Source organism: Humulus lupulus, chromosome 9 (genome assembly GCF_963169125.1).
Source record: "Humulus lupulus chromosome 9, drHumLupu1.1, whole genome shotgun sequence".
Lineage (NCBI taxonomy): Eukaryota > Viridiplantae > Streptophyta > Magnoliopsida > Rosales > Cannabaceae > Humulus > Humulus lupulus.
In genome coordinates, this window is record NC_084801.1 from 148920022 (window position 1) to 148941328 (window position 21307).

Below are 21307 nucleotides of genomic sequence, written 5' to 3' on the forward strand. Positions count from 1 at the left end.
CCTCTACTAGGTAAAGAGTCTCCACTTGAGAGGTTTCATTTAGAGATCCAATCTCTTTGAGCCGTTGGCTTCTTCTAAGCAACGTGGGTTGCTCTATAACCCTTGATGGTAACTCTTCTTGAGTTCCTTCTAATGAGATCAGTTCTTGAAGCTTATTGTCACTATACAACAAACTCGCAAAGTACTCCACTTTTCTTGATTCAATTATCACATTAGACTCAAAGTCTAATAACCTATAGGCCTTGCTATTTGAGGCATAGCCTACAAACACACATTTGATGGCCCTTGGACCCAACTTGATCCTTTTAGGCTCCGTGCTCTTGCAATAAGAAAGGCATCCCCACACTTTGAGATACCCTAGGTTGGGCCTCTTTCTTTTCCATATCTCATATGGTGAAATTTTATTCTTCTTTAGAGGAACTGCTTTATAATATGACAAGCGGTAAGCAAGGCATCTTCCCATAACACAAAACTCAAATTTGCATGTAATAACATAGCATTAATCATTTCAACATATTTTCTATTCTTTTTTTTTTTTTCACTATACCATTTTTTTTGGGGAGTATAAGGGGCTGTGCATTGATGTATTATACAATGCATCTCACAAAACACATTAAATTCCTTGGAAAAGTATTCACCGCTCCTATCACTTCTAATCACTTTTATTCTCTTTTCCAATTGATTTTAAACTTTGGATTTATAGATTTTAAACATGCTAAAGGCCTCATCCTTATTCTTAAGAAAGTACATATATGTGAATCCAGAATAATTATCAATAAAGGTAATAAAATACATATGTCCACCTCTAGTAATTATTCTATTCAATTAACATAAATCACTATGTATCAAATCTAACTAGTTATTTTTCCTTTCAACACTTGAAAATTGTTTCTTTACCATCTTAGATTTAACATATTATTCACACTTATCATGCTCAACATCATTGCATACAATTAAACTACATTTGTTAGCTTTTTTAATTGTATTAAAACCTATATGAACAAGTCTATTATGCCATAAAGTAATAGAATCAAAACCAAGCACATAAGAGGAAGATGAACATGCATTATTATCAAAAACATTGTCTTTGGTATACAACTTTATCATCCCATCACAAACATACCCTTTCCCCACAAAGTAATTGCCCTTAGATAGAATTAGCTTATCTGCCTCAAGCACCGCTTTAAATAGTATAGGATCCTCATTAGACTTAACCAACGAGATTAGAGCATTTAAATTTAAGTTTTGGAGCTAAATTACATAAACGTATGGACATGCAATAGCGTCCCAGGTGATGTATCACCTGCCAAGCGATGCATCGCCTAACACCAGGTGATACATCGCCTAGTCTGTCTCGTTTAGGGTTTCATGAGCCAGGCAATGCAATGCCGATGCCCCTGACTTTGCACTCCAAAATGTATCTCAAAACATCCTTAAATGTTCCCAAACTTCATGAGTACTCTTATATACTCCAAATAAAAATTTTGGACCCAAAAAGATAATTTATAAATGCCTATACCAAAAGTCAACTTCCACATGTTGACTTTCGTGAAATCATTTTTGTTTTAGCACATTTTCGTGCTTAAACAATCCCACTATGTATTTAACCAATCTCAACAGTAATGGCACCATTGAGCATTGCACACTATTTAGTAGTCACTTTATTTGTTGTACATTTTATTTGTTGTGCTTGGTATTGAACACTATTTAGTAGTCACTAATGTTGTATGTTGACTCTTCAATATTCAAAATCAATCAATATGTATATCTTTTGGTATACTTTTTTTTTATTATTATTATCAAATATTATTTGGATCTATTGGATTCCCTTAAAAGTGACAAAAAAATTTCTACTCTCTTGTTTTGTATTATTTTTCAAGCTAGAGGAGTGATGGGAGCTCAAGTTTTATGTTCAATGGGTGATTGGACTGGTGTATCAAAACTTACATTGAGGATGAATGACTACTTTCTGCGTTTAGGGTTTGTTTGAGTAATGACCTGATAGGAAAAGATAAACTTAAGAGTTGTTATAATTATAGCTACTTGTAGAAAACCCAAAATAGATGCAGAATTGATACTATTTGGTATCCTTCTCTATTTGTTATAATATATATTTGAAATTTTGTTGTTCTTAATTAATTACCAAGTAATTATCAACTTATTTTAATTGTTGAATGTAATAAGAAGATGGGTTAAACACACAATTTGATTAATCACAATTGAATGGTAATGTATCAGACTTAAACAGGATAATCACAAGAATATAAAAATCAACACAGTAGATTTTTACATGGTTTAGTTACCCTAGTCCATGGATCCAAGCTTAGGAAAAAAACTTATTAGTAATGAACACATATACAAAAGCAATGACTTATACAAAATTACAATCCCTCTATATTGTTGTCACACTCTTTTGTATTCCAATACCAATCTTGTTTCTGCAATAATCAACTCTTCACTCAAACTCCATTCGATGATGACTTATTGCTTTCTTCCTCCTGAAGAAAGACTTGTTTGGCTCTTCTCCCGAAAACTTTGATGCTTTCTTCCTCCCAAATATAAACTTTGATTAGCTCTTATCCCGAAGACTGTATAAGTAATCACAATGGAAATAATACCTTTAATCTTAAAGATAAATGGTATCAATAAATAGAGAACACATGCACTCAAATACAAGATTAAGTATTTCCACTCTTAATCTCACAAAATACAAACTTTACTCTTCAATGCAAATTAAACACAATAGCCTACGGAAAGAGTAAATGTTCTTGGCTGCAAAAGCTTCTATTTGTAGAATGTAGAAGTCCTCATTTCGCAACTCACAAAATTAGGGGAAAAAATATCCCTAAATGGAATGTTTGTTGGATTCCCAAATTGTCTAGCCAGTTAGGCAATCAGACAGCTCAGCATGTACCTGAACAGACTTAAGAAAATGAAACAACCCACCAACCTTTGTTTCAAAATCACAAAGGATTTTATGAGAATCAATATGGGAAACAATTAGAATAATGGAAATAATCAAAGATATTTTATTACCATAAAAATCTTTAATTAGTTAAGAATTCACTTTGTGAGACTTAAATAATATGGATTGAGTAATATAAAAAATTCCTACAATAATTTTGCCAACTTTTGGATTTTACAATCTCTCCCTTTGGAAACTTTGTAGACAAATGTAAAGAACGCCCTAGACTAATACTTACAAAACATTCGCATAACATAGTTTATAAAAGAATAACATTCATTATCAAAGTCTCAGGGGGACTTGTTTAAAACCATGCAAGTTGGCACCACAAGTTTTAAAATAAAACATAGGTTTTTATGCAAAGTTCAAAGAAACCAAAAATTAAATAACTGAGTCCCACTGATAATTTAGGAAAGTCTCTTAAAAACAAAACATAATTTAAATGGCGTTCTACGTTGATCGTTTTTCCGTCCATAGGATTACCCCACGCCATACACCCCATGATGAAAGAACTCCTCACGTCACCACGCGTGCCATAAAGAAATCCTATTTGCTACCTGGAAGGAAAGTAAGGGGGGTGAGCTAAAAAGCCCAGTAAGGAAGTACAAACAAATAAGCAAGTAAGAATACAACAAAAGCAAACACTAACGTTCATCTAAAACATCATGGTACGTCATAATGTAATCGTAACATATCATCATATCATAACATAATCGTAACATATCATCATATCATAACATAATCGTAACATATCATCATATCATAACATAAACGTGACATATCATCATATCACAAACATACAGCATACATGATGAGCATGGATCGCTAGTTGTCCATGTCACCCTATGAGGTAAACAGGAGATCACTGGTCCTTGAATAACCTCGGTGCGTCCGCCCTAGGAGTTACGTCTCAATGTCCTTAGTAACTCGTTCGATGTATCTGACATCGTAATCTGTTTGATGTATCTAACATCGTATTCTTTTTGATGTATCTGACATCGTAACTGGTTTGATGTATCTAACATCCATACACATATCACATTCAACATATCATCACGTTATGGCATTCATAATTCATAACAATTCATTCATACAACAGTCTTACCATTCATAGCATAAAATCATAGAATCTATCTAACTTCCTTACCTCAGGTCCAAGCTAAGAAATTTCACAATCTTTCAACGAGCCTATATCATAATCAAAATAACATTTCTTAGGTTTATAAAATTACTATTTTTCCCTTCCACACAACTCATGTGTGTATGGGCCATGCACATGTAATAACAGTTACACAAAACATGCATTCTTAACTACTCATAAAGCCATAAAAGAATAATGCTCGTTTTACCCATTTTGCTTGCATGATCGTTTTATAAAAACCACATAGTTGGATAATAAACATAATTTTGGACGAAAAAGTGGATTTGCATGTAACATGCATACGTGGGAACATTGCGTAATAGAGACGTTTTCAAAAACGATAATTCTACATTTCTCACTTTTATTGTTTTAAAATCAATAGACATATTACATGCTTTATTTTTCTTATAAATTTCTAAGTTGATTAAATTTCTCAAACTTTATTTTATTTTAGCTCAAAAATAAAATATGTGACATCTTTATTAATTAATCTCAAATTACAAGAATTAACCAAAAAGCTTGGATTTAATTAAAATACCTATTTTTAATATGTTTCTTTAAAAAATATATTTTATCATTGTGTTACATAAATGATGTGAAAAATATATTTTAAGTGTGGAAAAATACATTTTGATTTAAATTATTTAAGACTTAGTTTTTATGTAGCAAAATCCCTATGTGACAATTTAATAACAATTTTTAACCCTTTTAAAACAAACTTTCAGCCATCATTTATTTTCTTCAAAAATCACAAATAAATAAAATCTAAATATTTTTCTCAATCAAAACAAAGGAAAAATCATAACTTATCAAAACATGCATTCATACCATTAAAAATACCATTTTTCAATATTACCATAACTTAGGAAAAATAATTTATTCAAAAAACTCATCAAATTCATTTCAGTGAAATTTACTTCATATTTTCTTACAAAAATTCCAGCAACTATTTTTATCATTAAAAATCACTATAATCAATTTAAAAGCTCATATTTTCTAAAAATTCAATAAAAGTTCTGTAGGTAATTAATTGAGTAAAATATCATTTTAATGAGACTTAAAATCCCCTTTTTAATTTCATAAAATTAACATAACATCAAGAACATTACTTATGCATGCAAATCATCTTTTCATCAACTTTTACCCAATTATTTACAAAAAAAAAACAGCAAGCTTAATTCCTCATGAAACTCATCTTTTATCCCAAAAATTACATAAAGTCATACATGTCCAAAATCTCATCATACTCTTATTATATGCATGATTCTAATATCACTAACATATTCACATGAAATCTTTTAAAACCATTTTTTTCTATTCCATTGAATCTACACATGAAAACCAACAAAACACTAACAATAACAATAACATATATTAATTCATAAGCACCATATTCACATATGCCTTATATTAACCTAACATGTTTCTATCATTATTTTCATGCATCTTATAATTTATTCATTCACAATATAACATGCATCCTATCAAAATTTCATGGATCCAAATATCAAGATTGCCAAATATCAACTTACCCATATTACATAGGTCCTAAAACATGGATCTAATATATTGAAAATCACACAACATCAAACAAAAATATCAAGAACATCCTTGGGTATGCCTAGGCCGAAATCTCCACATATGCATTCATAAATTATCACTAATCATTATTCATAGAAAGATCAACACCAAAACCCTTTTATACACTAAACCACAATATCCTTCATGCAAGATCAAACAACTCATAATCAACAAGATATCAAGAACACAAAGTACCCATTTTTCTACCCAAAACACGAATCCCCTTTTTAACCATAATCCCTCAAATAATCTATTCATCAAAACCATCACAAAATTTAGAAAGGATTTCAATACCTCTTCTTGATAGAAAATCAAGAATCAAAACCAACCAAGAGTCCAATAATCCTCCTTGCTCAAACCCTAGGGGTTGTATATTTGAATGATCAAGATGAAGAAGAAGATGAACAAGGTTAGAGACAACCCAATAATAATACTAGATTAATCATAAGGAAAAATAACCAAAAACCTTACCCTAGCTTGAACCCCTTTTTCTTCTTCTTCTTCCTTTCTTTCTTCTCCTCCTTCTCTCTCTAGGTCACGCCCTCTCTCTCTCTCTCTCTTCTCTCTATATTTCGGCAGCCCAAGAGCATAATGCTCTTCCATTTTCCCCCATTCCCTCTTTATCCTAATTTTCCCATAATGACACAATAAAAGAAAAAGGTAACTTTCCTATTCTCTTCATATTTTCTCTTAATTCATATTTATTTAATTATATCCCAATAGGTGGAAAAATAAAGATGATCACTTCCTTTCCCAAAATAACATTATCACCTATTTTTTTAAAATTTATTTTATCTTAAAAATATGGAAATAAGATGATAACTATAATTGACTCAAATAAATACAAAAAAAAAACTCAATCTTCCTTTCCCATTAGGTTCACACGTCCAACCTCTCTATTTCCCTTTTTCTTTTCTTTTTTTTTTTTTATAAATTAATTCAAATAAAATCTAAAATAAGGAAAAATAAAGTGTGTAGAAAATCTACACATGTGTACCATGCTACCATGCACTAGCACACACTAAATCACTAGGGTGCATCACTATCTACCATGCACCTTAGTGCATTCAACCAAATCTCACATAATTACCTCAATTGTCACACTTATTTAAAATGTAACACTAATAGTAAAAATAAACATGTTACACAATTATTCACTTATTAAATTAATTAACCAAACAATTCTAACAATTAAATAAAATAATAAACAATCAAATAAAACAAATAATCATCCAAATAAGATAACAACACTTAGATAAAACAATTCATCACACTTAACATTTAAATAAAATAAATCACAAAAATTTAAATAATCTAAAAAAAAAATTTTGGTGCACTACAACAAAATCAGTTTTTTTTTATAGCACTCAATCAACATGCATCAAAACATGTTAGTTTGAGATGAATACTAACAAAACTCCCCCTGGACAAAACAATTAGTAATCATCATAGATCAAAACAAGAAAGAATTGTAGCTTTTTAAAAAATGAACATTCAATTCTCCCCTTGAGAATGATGTCCAAACTAACAGAAAAATACATAAACTATTCCCCCTTTTTGACTAACAAAGGGCCGAAGTCTCAAAAGAAAATAACAAAACATATCCAAAGTCGTAAAACATAGACATAAACAAAAACATTGAAAGAGACAACATACTATTTCTTCGGTTTGGCTGGAGTAGCACGAAGACTCATCACAATGTCAAGGAGCAATTGCTGAGTCTCAATGAGGGTAGTGAGCTTGTCCAAAAAAGAGCTTTGGTTGGATTGGATGACCCCAATGGCAGCCTTCATAACATATAATTCAGGTTCCCAAGCAGAGGCATCAAGAGAGGCTATAGAGCCATTAGTGAACTAGATGGTCAGATCACAAGGCTTGACACATTTGGAGGAGCTGGGAGTAGAGTCATCTTTCACCTTGTAGTTAGTACCATTCAGAGCAAGCACCATGGTTTCATCAACAAATTTGAGTGGGTGCTCAGAGGTGAGGATCTTGTAAATAAGGCTGGGGAACAAAAGAAATTTCATCATCCTTTGTCCTTTGGTCAGAGAAAAAATCGATTCCATGACCTCCCCAGGCAGGTTGACTAGAAGCCCTGTACCAATTTTATACAGAAAAAAAATGCAAGCTCTTGTAAAATAGTGGCAAAGTGAGTAGTGGGGAGCCAATTAAAACTAGCAAACTTATGTAGAACAACATATTTGCGAGAGAGTTGAATGACCTTAAGAGATGTGTTTTTGGACCACTTAATTTTTTGGCCAACTAGATACGAGGTAACAAAATTCTTATCTAACTCAACAACCTCAGAAGCAGAAACACTCACACCCAAAACCCGAGGATTCTCTCCCTCACTAAACTTGTACCAATTCCCTCAGACATAGACTTTCTCAAACATGAAAGACTCAATATCAGTAATTTTAGGAGACAATTTATTGTAGAACTCCCTTACAACTCTAGGAACATATCCCTCAAACACCATTACTGTATCAAGCCAATGAGAATCTTCTAGGGGTTTAGTGACCCCAAACAACCTATGAGCATCTAAATCAAAGTTTCTTTTAGAAATAACTCCCTATTTTCATACAGTTTCATATTTTTATGGGATTCATATGAAAAATAGGTAAAGTTGTACACCTTGGATGTGGATTCCAAAGATGATTGAGACACCATCTTTTTGGGATTTGGCCACGGGCTTCTTTCTAGCAGCTTTGGAGGAAAGAGATTCCTTCCTTGGTGTCTTTTTCGTAATAGAGGGATCAAGGGATGGTGTCTTTTTGACCACCTTTTGTGGAGCAACTTCTGGTAAACCGATCATCTATTCTGAACTGTCTGAGTCAGAATCAGCAACATTGGCATCCAAAAGCTTAGTGGGATCTTCTTTTCAATCATCATATTCTAGAGACTCGAATTCAATAGTAGTTTCTTCATCTTCCTTCTTTGAAGAAGAACAAGGCGGTGGTGCTTTTTAAAGGCGATCGGCCTTCCCAACTTTGGGTGTTAGAGTTATCGAGTCCAAAGGGGTCGAGGGTGGAGGCTGAGAGGTCGATTTGTCCTTGGATGTGGAGGGAAGTTTCTCAACACTTGACTTTGCAACAATTTTCTTAGAGAGCACATTAGGTGAAAGAGAAGTGTCTGAGGAAGTCTTCGAGGATTCCGAGATTTGGAGACCATTCATCATCTTCTCAGTTTCAGGAATGAGTTTATCATGATCCGACTCTTCGGACCCAGACCTAACGTCTTCGGATTCAAGCAAGGGCTTCTCGATCTGCAACTTCACGGCTGGAGTTCGAGGTGTTGATATTAAATATGAAAATCAGATTTCGCAAGTTATTTTAAAAGGTTTATTAATACTAGCCAAGATCATACATATATAGATATATTAAATCAAACATAAATAGATTAGATATGACCTCTTGTAGTCTATCAAGAGTCCATGAATCTTTTTTATAAATCAACGATCTTCCTACCCTGATTCTGAAAGCTTACACCTTGATCTTCCAGACCAATCCTCAAATATGCAAGGATGTGTGTGGGCATGTAGAATTCAAAAGGTTGATTTAGAACTCACTAGATGTACTCAACACATGTGATCTAGTGAGGTTTGATAGAGAGAGGATGTTGTGAATAAATTTTAAGGTTTAGAAAAATCTATCGCTTTCTTCTCTGAAAGAGAGTCTGACAGTCAAAACTCCTGAAAAACAACTTATTGAAAAGTATCGCTTCTTTTCAAGTTTATAAAGATAATTAACTAATTTAAATAATCTTTATTTTATTTAAAATAAAACTGACCTTTTATAAGCTATTTAATTTAAATTATATTTAAAAAGAATAATTAAATAAACAAATTATTTGAAATTCAAAATTCAAATCCCAAGGATAGGGAATATCCCTGTGTAATACAGTGAGTGGCGCCACAGTAGTGTTTTTCCTAATTTTCTCATTTGTTTGTTTACTGAATATTTAAGACAATATATTTATCCCAAAATAAATATCAGTTAATTCAAAATTAACTTTATCTTAAAATATCAGTTTTAAATAAATAAATAAATATCTTATTATAAATAAGATAATTATTAATCTCTTTCTATATTGATCCAAACATGATTAATATTTATTTTAACATATAGTTTAAAATAAAACTATATAGTTAAATAATTAATTAATTCATAATTAATCAATTGCCCATAACCATCACATAATTGTTTTCTTGCCCTGGAAAATTAATTCCTTTGCAATTAAGTCTTTCTCTCTACAAATCTTTCTTTTGACATCCTTACTGTAGAATCCCAAAATGTTTACTTAGTTAGCTAGATAGTTAGTAGAAATTATAGTATTTTAGATTTCGTGGATTTTGGTTCAAACCGGGACTTAGTTGGAAACTCATAACAGCAATTATGGATTTTATAAGTTTAACCTATAGTTTAAGAATATTAATTATAACATAAGGTTTGATTAATATTGCTGGTCCTAAATATATTATTTATTATAACCTAAGGTTTAGATAGAGCCAATAAGAACATGACACTTGTCATAAGCATGATTATTAATGAATTCAGTATTTTGATGATAAAATAAAGAAATAGAAGCTTTAGCACCTACCAGAAACTGTTAGGGTCGTATTATGACTCAGTCAAAGCAGTTATCCCATTCAAATTATGCTAAAAAAGTGCAATTACATGTTTAAAATATTCACGTATGCCGATATATCACAGCTTGGAGCTGATACAGAAAACACGTTGACGTTGCATTAACGGAGGCTCGGGACTAGGGCAGAGCCGATATATCGCCATATAGGGGCGATATATCGCCCTTGGTGGGTTAATTTTTAATTTCTTTGTTTTTTAATTTAAAAATAAACCTTAACTACTTAGACCTACCTCTGAACGTTTTGACCGAGTCTTAAGCCTCTGATTGATGAGTGTTCAAATAATTTTCAATTATATTCATTATTTTTATTCAAATAAAAAAGGGGTTAGTTTCACTCCTTACCTCTATAAATATGACTTAGTACCCAGCTCTTCCTCTCATTCTTCAAGCTGTGATCAGAGACTCCAAGGTGCTAGTGCTACCATAGAGTGATAAACACTTGGGTTGGGAAAAAGCTTTGTCATTCTTAAGCTTTATAAAATACTAGGGAAGTGAGGTTTAGTGTATTTCAGTATTGAAGTTAGACCAATCCATAAGGTCAACTAAGGTATTTCTATTCTCCAAGTCCAGTTCTTTAAACTACTTTAGTTTTCTTTAGTTCCTTTTATTCAGATCCTAACTTTTGATATTGGTTTTGATTAGGTTCTTGAAACTTAAAGATCTTTCTTGGTAAGTTTCTTCTTGAAGGCTTAGTTCCATAATTATTCATTACTCTTTAGAAATACTCACCATTCTTATTATTGGTTTTAGGAGTGTTCCAAGTCCCGCATTTGTTCTCAAATATCCCGGTTTTGGTAAGGAAAATAGGATAGAACTTTATATGTTTATATGGTATGTTATATTATGATATGTTATATTATCTAATGTTATGTTATCTTATGTTATGTAATGTTTACATTATAGTATGTTTATAGACCTTGGGCACATGACTTGTCTAGCTAGCAAGCCCCAATAATTTATGGGCATATGACTTGCTTGGCTAGCAAGCCCCACAAATCTATTGGGCATATGAATTGCTTAGTTAAAAAGCCCCAAGTAGTATAATGGCCATTGTAGTATTATATGACATATGTTTATAGTATATGTGTTTATGGTATAATTTATGTATATGTTGTATGTTGTTAGTAGTTTTTCCTTGCTAGGCATTAGGCTCACTCCTTTACTTTTAGTGTGATGCAGGAAAATAGATACAAAGGAGGAAGGATTCTTGGAAGCTTGGAATGTGTGTTGAGGTGAATGGAGTGGATGGGCTGCGTGTCGATTCGAGGACGACGTTATTTTCTTTAGTCTCTTTAAATTACGTTTTTATGTATTTTCCACATTTAGCTTTGTAAACAATTTCATTTAAAGTTATGTTTTATTTTAAAACAATGAGCTCAATTATCAATTACATATATTATTTTAGAGTTTCAATAAAGTTATGAATATTTCTCATGTATGTTCTCTTCAAAGTAGTAGTTATGTCTAGTAGTTTTAATGGTCTAAGTCTTAGAAATAGTTGGGTCATTACACTTACCCTTGATAGTGTAGGACAAAGGTGATATGGGGACCATGTACCTATAATACGAAGCTCCAATAAACCAAATTATTAATTAAACTCTTTAATATAATAATCGTATTGATTAATTCAATGATTACTCCACTATAAATATGGAATTTCACTCTAAGTATTTATAGAATTATATATACAAAGTTTTCTCTTGTAGTCCATTGATATAATCAATGAATGTAGTTCTTTCCTCCGTTTATGTAAAACACTCCCTAATTCCATTCTTTTATAAAAACGTCGCTCAATTCATAGTTAATAGAAAAATACAACTTTAAGGAAAAACTCAGTGGGCCATTGATAAAACATGCAAATTGGGCCCAATAGTTAAAAAAATGTGTCTTTATGAAATATTTAGAAATGAAATAAAGATTTAAGTCCCACTAACGAAATTGAATTAAAAATCATAACATAGGTTCTTTTATTCTTGGCGCTCAACTTGATTGTTGTTCGTTTATAGGACACCCCACACCATACATACTCAAACGTGGGAACTCCTCACATCACTGCACATGCCAAGGAGAAACTCTATTGTTTACTTGAAAGGGGGAAAGTAAGGGGGTGATCTAAAAAGCCCAGTAAGGAAGTACAACAAATACAACAATATCAAAGAAAATGCAAGAGGAACATGTATCGTAAATCAGGGCAAAACATATCACCTTCATAGTCATAGTTTATAATCATAAACGTAATTATAGTCATACATCACAATCACACATCATAAACATAGTCTTTGTGATCACGACACCTCTATTGTCCATATCACATCTTGAGGTAACCAGTAAAAACATAAGCTGGTAAGACCTCATCTAAGAGGTAAATAGGATCTCAGGTCCTTGAATAACCTTGACGCATCTGTCGTTTGAGTTACGTCATATCCTTAGTAACTCCTTTGTTGTGTTGCGTTCAGCACGCTAGCAAATTTTTATTTTCATTCATCATACAAGCGCATGTGTCACAGTTCACATCAAAATATAGAAATTACACATTCCATAGCACCTGACTTATCATAACATATCAAAATATAGAATTTCACTTTTCATAACACTTGGCTTATCATGACATATCAAAACATAGAACTTAAACTTTCCATAGCACTTTATTTCTTACAACATAACAAGTCATACCTTTCATAATACATAGAAAATTCAGTCTAACTTCCTTACTTTAGATCACAACAAGGTAAAGTGCGAAAACGTCACAACGAGCCTATAATCATAATCAAACATTCGTCTTTAAAATCATGTAAGAATATTCATGCCCAACATACATACTGTTGTGATAATATTCAATCAAATATGTGCAAGTGTACACAGTCACAAAACAAGTAATAAAATGATAAATATACAAGATCGTCTCAACAAGGATTGCAAATTAAAACTAAATGCGTCAATTAATTACCAAACAATTACACACACTACAACAAAAACCCATTTCCATAACACAAACTTTAACACTTTTAAAAAAGTATTATAATAGATAAATAAGTGTATAGGTGTATGTGGGACTTAATCTTTTGGCGCCTAATTTTTCCCCACCCCCCAAAAATTTCACACGGTCCCAAATATAATAAAATTTTATTTATAAAATAAGTAAATAAAAAAATATAATCCCCAAATCTCTTTCTCTCTCCCTCCATAACCGATCCCTTTCTCCCTTTCTCTTTCGTTTGCTCTCTGCCAACCCCGAACGGATACCCACCGATTGTCGCTGCCGTTCAAGCACCGGACCAGGAAGACCAGACACCGCCGAAACTCCATCCCCATGAGCCTTCGTCGTCGTTCTTCCCTGCGAGCAGAAGCCTCCAAGTTCGCCCAGATGTAGTGGTAAGCCATCGCTTTCTTTTTCACACTCTACTGATATTTATATGCAAGAAGATAAACATGGTTCCAAAAGAGATATCTATTACATGCACCCAGCTGTATTTTCAGGTGAGTTTTTCTTGAATTTCAGTTCAGATGTTGGTTACAAATGTATTCTTGCTATCTCATGTGATGCAAAATCCATTCTTTTTAAAGTCTGAAGTTGTCTTTTTGGAAGATGTTGATTACTGTTTCCAATTGATGTTCATTGGGCTCTCAAAGTAATGCTCAATGCTTATTTTTGCAATAAAGACCAGTCAGTTGTAGACCGGGCAATCAATGACATATGCATCCTTATGCGCTGCAGTAGACACAATTTAAATGTGGTGGGTAGGCTTCATACATTTCATTAACGAACATATCAAGTTTTTGGGTTAAATAATAGTGATTTTCGAATTCTTGTTTAATCTACATTATCCTTTTTTCATATAAATTCTTGAACCTTGTTCTTTAAGTTAAAATGTTGTTTGCACACTATGCTTCTCATTTGTTTTAGATTTCGGATTTCCATATGGTTAGTCGAACAAAAGAAGAAACATGGTAATTTTCAGTCATTCAAAAGTGGTTTCAGCAACACTTCTTAGGCTACATGCATGAGTTGCTTTTTTACGCTACATTCAGCTCCTGAGATGCTTCACGTTCCACAATTTTTGCAGGTGTCTATTGGAAATGGGTATGCACCTGAGCTCGCGTCATGGCATAAGTTTATGTTTTGATTTTTAATTATATTTGAAATGGAAAATCTTGATCATTTTTATATTTAGATATGCAATTTCTTGGTCTGTTATTTGATGTTATCTTTTCATGTTAATTACCTTCATTGTAGACATTAAAATGTATTTTACTCAAGATCGCATGAATAATAATTTTGTAAAGAACGCCCTAGACTAATACTTACAAAACATTCGCATAACATGATTTATAAAAGAATACCATCCATTATTAAAGTCTTGGGGGGACTTATTTAAAATCATGCAAGTTGGCGCCATAAGTTTAAAATAAAACATAGGTTTTTATGCAAAGTTCAAAGAAAAAACCAATTAAGTTAAATAACAGAGTCCCACTGATAATTTAGGAAAAAGTCCCTTAAAACAAAACATAATTTAAATGGCGTTCTTCGTTGATCGTTTTATCGTCCATAGGATTTCCCCACGCCATACACCCCATGATGAAAGAACTCCTCACGTCACCACGCGTGCCATAGAGAAAACCTATTTGCTACCTGGAAGGAAAGTAAGGGGGGTGAGCTAAAAGCCCAGTAAGGAAGTACAAACAAATAAGCAAGTAAGAAAACAACAAACAACCAAACACTAACGTTCATCTAAAACATCATGGTATATCATAACATAATCGTAACATTTCATCACATCATAACATAAACGTAACGTTTCATCATATCATAACATAAATGTGACATAACATCATATCATAACATAAACGTAACGTTTCATCATATCATAACATAAATGTGACATATCATCATATCATAACATAAATGTGACATATCATCATATCATAACATAAATGTGACATATCATCATATCACAAACATACAGCATACATGATGAGCATGGAACGCTAGTTGTCCATGTCACCCTATGAGGTAAACAGGAGATCACTGGTCCTTGAATAACCTCGGCGCGTCCACCCTAGGAGTCACGTCTCAATGTCCTTAGTAACTCGTTCGATGTATTTTACATCGAAATCTGTTTGATGTATCTAACATCGTATTCTGTTTGATGTATCTAACATCCATACACATATCACATTCAATAGATCATCACATTAAGGCATTCATAATTTCATAACAGTTCATTCATATAACAGCCTTACCATTCATAGCATAAAATCATAAAATCTATCTAACTTCCTTACCTCAGGTCCAAGCTAAGAATTTCACAATCTTTCAACGAGCCTATATCATAATCAAAATAACGTTTCTTAGGTTCATAAAATTACTATTTTGCCCTTCCATACAACTCATGTGTGCATGGGCCATGCACTCATGATAACAGTTACATTAAACATGCAATTATCGCCAAAAAGAATAATGCTCGTTCTACCCTTTTTACTAACATGATTGTTTTATAAAAATCACATAGTTGAATAATAATCATGATTTTGGACGTAAAAGTTGATTTGCATGTAACATGCATACGTTGGAACATTGCGTAATAAAGACGTTTTCAAAAACGATAATTCTACATTTCTTTTATTATTTTAAAATCAATAGACATATTACATGCTTTATTTTCTTAAAATTTCTAAGTTGATTAAATTTCTCAAAAACTTTATTTTATTTTAGCTCAAAATAAAATATGTGACATTTTCATTAAATAAATATTAATTTATCAAGAATTACCCAACAAGCTTGGATTTAATTAAAATACCTATTTTAATATGTTTCTTTAGAAAAATATATTTTGTCATTGTGTTACATAAATGATGTGAAAAATATATTTTAAGTGTGGAAAAATACATTTTGATTTAATTTATTTAAGACTTAGTTTTTAAGTAGCAAAAATCCATATGTGACAATTTAATAACAATTGTTAACCTTTTTAAAACAAACTTTCAGCCACCATTTATTTTATTCAAAAATCACAAATAAATAGAGTCTAAATATATTTCTCAATCAAAATAAAGAAAAATCATTATTTAACAAAATATGCATTTATACCATTAAAATATCATTTTTCAATATTACCATAACTTAGGAAAAATAATTTATTCCAAAAATGACTCAAATTCATTTTTAGTGAAACTTACTTCATATTTTATTACAAAATTCCAGCAACTATTATTATCATTAAAAATCACCATATTCAATTTTATAAACCCATATTTTCTCAAAATTCAATAAAAATTCTGTAGGAAATTAATTGAGTAAAATATCATAACATGAGACTTAAAATTCTCTTTTAATTTCATAAAAATTAACATATTCATCAAGAACATTATTTATGCATGCAACTCATCTTTTTATCAACTTTTACCCAATTATTTTCAAAAAAACAGCAAGCTTAATTCTTTATAAAACTCAACTTTTGTCTAAAAAATTACATAAAATCATACATGCTTAAAATCTCATTATACTCTTATAATATGCATGATTCTAATATCACTAACATATTCACATGAATCTTTTTAAAAACCATTTGTTGCAATTCCATGAAAACCAACAAAACACTATCAATAAAATAACATATAGTAATTTATAAGCACCATATTCACATATGCCTTATATTAACCTAGCATGTTTCTGTTATTATTTTCATGCATCTTATAATTTAATCATTCAAAATATAACATGCATCTAACAAAATTTCATGATCAAGATATCAAGATTGCCATTTATTCTCTTACCCATATAACATAGGTCCTAAAACATGGATCTAATATATTGTAAATCACACAACATATCAAGAACACCCTTGGGTGTGCCTAGGCCGAAATCACCATACAAGTATTCATAGATTATTACAATTTTTTTATGCATAGCAACATCAACATCACAACCCTTAAACACAAATCATACTCTCACAAAATCCAAATCCTATACATCAATCCTACCAAAATCAACCATTAGTACCATTAACAAAACCTCATATACAACCCACCAAAAACAATATAAGGGCTAAGAAAAGGCCATTACCTCTCTTGATTGTAAAATCAAGAACACAAAAGATCAATACCCAAACTCCACACCCTTGTTCAAGCCTAGGGTTTTTATGGGAAAGCCACCATGAGGAGAAGGAAGAACCCAAACACACACAAGAAAATAACACAAATCAATATCATATTATCAAATAAAGAGATTATGCAAAAGAGAAAACAAGAAGACATACTCTAGGAGGGGTTCCTCCTCACCTTCTCCTTCCTTCTTCCTTTCTTTCTTTCTTCCTCTCTCTCTCTCTAGGTCACGGCAGCCACACACACAAGAGCAATGGCTCTTCTCTCCTTTCATAGCCCCTTTATCACAAATCCTCCCATAAAGTCTCCCCTAACACAATAAGGTAAGTTTCCATTTCCCTTTTATTTTTCTTAATTTCTCTTTATTTTAAAAAGATATAAAGGAGTAAAAATATGATCATGCCTATCCCCAAACGATTATGGTCTTCAATTTTTGATTTTTACCATCTTAAGGAAATTATTCCTTTCACACTAGGTCACACGCCCAACTCCCTATTTCCCTTTTCTTTTATTTTTTTTTTATAAATAAATTAACCCAAATAAAATCTAAAATAAGGAAACATAAAATGTGTAGAAAATCTACACATGTGCACCATGCTACCATGCACTAGCACACACTAAATCACTAGGGTGCATTACTATCTATCATGCACCTTAGTGCATTCCACCATAGCTCACATAATTACCTCAATTGTCACACTTAATTAAAATGTAACACTAATAGTAAAATAACATGTTACACAATTATTCACTTATTAAATTAATTAACCAAAACATTTCTAACAATTAAATAAAATAACACACAATCAAATAAAACAAATAATCAACCAAATAAAATAACAACACTTAAATAAAAACAATTCATCACACTTAACATTTAAATCAAATAAATCACAAAAATTTAAATAATCTAAAAAATTTTTTTTGGTGCACTACAAATTTTACTCATTACATTAACCCCCACCCCACCCCCAGATTGTTACCATATATCTAATGTTTTCCACAGTTAATTTGTTATCACTATAGGCATCCATTAGGTGTACTTACCCATCAATCTTTAACTAGCTCTCATTCTTGTTATAGGTTGGTGATGGGATGGCTTAGATTCTCAGAATCTCAAAAGATACTTGATTTCATAAATAGGCCAAGCACTGTAAGAATGGAGGATAAAAATATATTTTATTTATAATATATACATATATATGTATGCTCTGGAATGTATCTTCTTCCTTCCTCTGTATTTGAGTTCTATCTTTGCCTTTGGTTTACTTACAGGCTCACCCAATTCCTATTCACGTTGAAGAAGTTAAAGGTATCCAGACCCTTGAGAAACATAATTTAGATAATAACTTAGCTTAATTCTTAGAAGCTCTATTTGACAATGTTTTCTTTTCCAGTGTAAACTCTTAATTCTTGGATGTATCTTATGATAAATTTGCTCAAATAGATAGAATTTTCCTTTACTCTATCTTGCAGATGTAGTTAGTGTTGCCCAATACATTCTTGTTTTGGAGAAAGAATCAGGTACCTTTGCCCATTCATGTTGCTTGGATTACTAGATGCATTTCTATCAACTAAGCATGTATTGTTTGATTTTGGCCTAGTGTTCCAACGATTGGCAAATGACCAATTCTGTAACAAAAACCGTTGCATTGTTATCACAGTAAGAGTGCCTGTCATATGAGTCTTAAACTGGCTATGATATGCTGTCATTACCTTTTAATTTTTGTTACAGGGTCGAGGTTATCCTGATATTCCTACGAGAAGGTACAAATTTCATTATTTTTGTAAATAAAATAAGATGAATATCTTTGTACTTTCAGCTCTATTAATTTCTCCTAAACTGCAAAAACATTGTCCAGGTTTTTGCGTCTGCTTATTGATACTCTGCATCTCCTGGCATATTGCTTGGTAGATTGTGATCTTTATGGTTTTGACATTCTGTCTACATATCGATTTGGTTCAATAGTTAGGCATCTTGACTGGACTATCTTCTTATTCTCTATTTTCAATGCTTGCTTGTGCCTTGTACTTAGTTTCTAGCCAATCTAAGCTCACTCTTCTGTTATTTAAGAAAATGGCATACGATACAAAAAATTTAAGGGTCCCAGAGATAAAATGGCTTGGAGTTTTTCCTTCAGATTCTGACAAGTATTGTATTCCAAACCAATGTTTTCTTCCTTTGACAATAGAAGGTGAGAATGCAATGGTCTTTCATGAATGCCTTTCTTCCAGTTGTGATCTTAACCAATGAGTTATGTCATTTTCAGACAAAAGGAAAACTGAAGCCGTGTTACACAGATGCTACCTACAAAGAGAGGTGCCGCAATGGAGGTAAAACTCTCTGTGCTTTCTGATGCGAACCTTTTTTAGCTGGCTATGATTGTTATAATGTACAATAGTTTCTTTTAACTTAAAAGACTGGAGCTAGAGGTGATGCTGCAAAGAGGAGTGAAGTTTGAGATAGAAGCATTATCTGTGCATGCATTATCCTTCTTATCAGAGGAGTACATACCATCTAAAATTCAAGGTGGGTTCTACATCTAATCTTTTGAAAATTATATGTATTTGTCAAGTAGGAGCCTAAATATTTTAGTTGATGGGTTGTCTGCATAAGTGTTACATTAGCAAAATTAACGTTTTATGAATCAAATAACACTATTGGGAATCACCCAAGAAGCACGTGGCAGCTCTTGCATGTTGTTTGCTCTCACAAAATCTGAAGTTTTGAGTCTTTCCTTTGTAGGCACCTACTTAGTAGTTAGTATAGTTTTCCGCTCTTCAAATATTGTATAGGTTAGGCAAGGCTTTTCAGTTTTGAACTTGGAACGTGTTAAAATTGAGTCAGGGGAATTTGTAAGTATTAAAAAAACACTATTAGGAATCATTGTAATTTTCCTTCGAATTGAAAAATGAGAAAAAATCGGAAGTAAAACATTCTTAAATTTTATCTTCATTATTGCTAACATTTGATGAATTGGACTTATTTGACTCTTGGACTCATCTCTGCCATTCATTGGAATAGTATTTAGAGGCTCTATTGTAAATCTCACCTTATTTGACTTATCTCTGCCATTCATCAACCTCGTTTGACACTTCTAGCATTTTTTTTGAAAAAATATTATACAATATTTGAAGGATCTAATATGTGTGGATTTTATTATTTATTTCTCTTCATGTTTTTATTTCATATTCCTCTGTTGATATTAATTACCTTTTCACTTTAGATGGAAAACACCAATAGTTGGCTAAGAGAATAAACAAAATTTTGTGTTTATGTTCTAAATGTAATTTAGTGAAAGGCGATCAGTTTTGGTTTGCTTTTATTGATTTTGAAACTAATTCTTTGAATTTTTTTTTCCATTATTTTTGTAAGAGTGACTGTATGAAGAGAAAAGAGAAAGACATTACAAATAGAATAATCCCATTGATTTGGTTATGAATTATGATCGACTTAAAATTTAGTGGTCAATCTCAGTTGTTTTTTTCCCTTCAGTTTTGTCAAAAAGTGGTAAAAGAATTTACTAACAAATAACACAAGTAAACATTAGCTTAGTGAAAAACTTGAGCATACCTTATCCCAAGTAAAATTAAAGATATGTAAAATATTTGAATATATTCATTATGATCGATTAGTGACATCAAGATATTTTATTTTATTTTTGGCATGATTAGTTTCATTTTTTTTTTAATTTTAAGTAAGTAGTATCATGATCCATGAGCTAGAAAATGAACAAACAATTTGTTTCTGGATAATTCATTAGACAATAAAATAAATATTTTATCAAGATTATCCTTAAACTTTAAGCAAATGAAGCATAAAAATGTCTAGTGATGAAAAAAGAGAAATCATTTTCTTTCTTGGATCTCTT

The 21307-nt window shown here is 31.7% G+C and overlaps 1 protein-coding gene and 1 long non-coding RNA gene across 2 annotated transcripts; one reads left to right on the top strand and one right to left on the bottom strand.

Annotated features, from left to right (window-relative positions):
- Positions 1-3264: 3264 nt before the first annotated feature.
- On the bottom strand, positions 3265-6256 carry LOC133802138 (uncharacterized). Its single transcript, XR_009877161.1, has 3 exons — positions 6159-6256; positions 5982-6047; positions 3265-3522 (listed from the first exon to the last, which is right to left on the bottom strand). It is a non-coding gene; the product is annotated as an uncharacterized LOC133802138 (long non-coding RNA).
- A 2085-nt stretch (positions 6257-8341) lies between these two features.
- On the top strand, positions 8342-20015 carry LOC133800163 (meiotic recombination protein SPO11-1-like). The gene is made up of 14 exons (XM_062238123.1): positions 8342-8645; positions 8916-9048; positions 13747-13811; positions 13995-14068; positions 14399-14415; positions 18519-18588; positions 18711-18747; positions 18912-18959; positions 19040-19098; positions 19171-19202; positions 19298-19403; positions 19510-19630; positions 19706-19769; positions 19856-20015. The coding sequence occupies exons 1-14, from the start codon at positions 8342-8344 to the stop codon at positions 19980-19982; spliced, it is 1257 nt and encodes a 418-aa protein (XP_062094107.1). The 3' UTR covers positions 19983-20015.
- The last annotated feature ends 1292 nt before the right edge of the window (positions 20016-21307 follow it).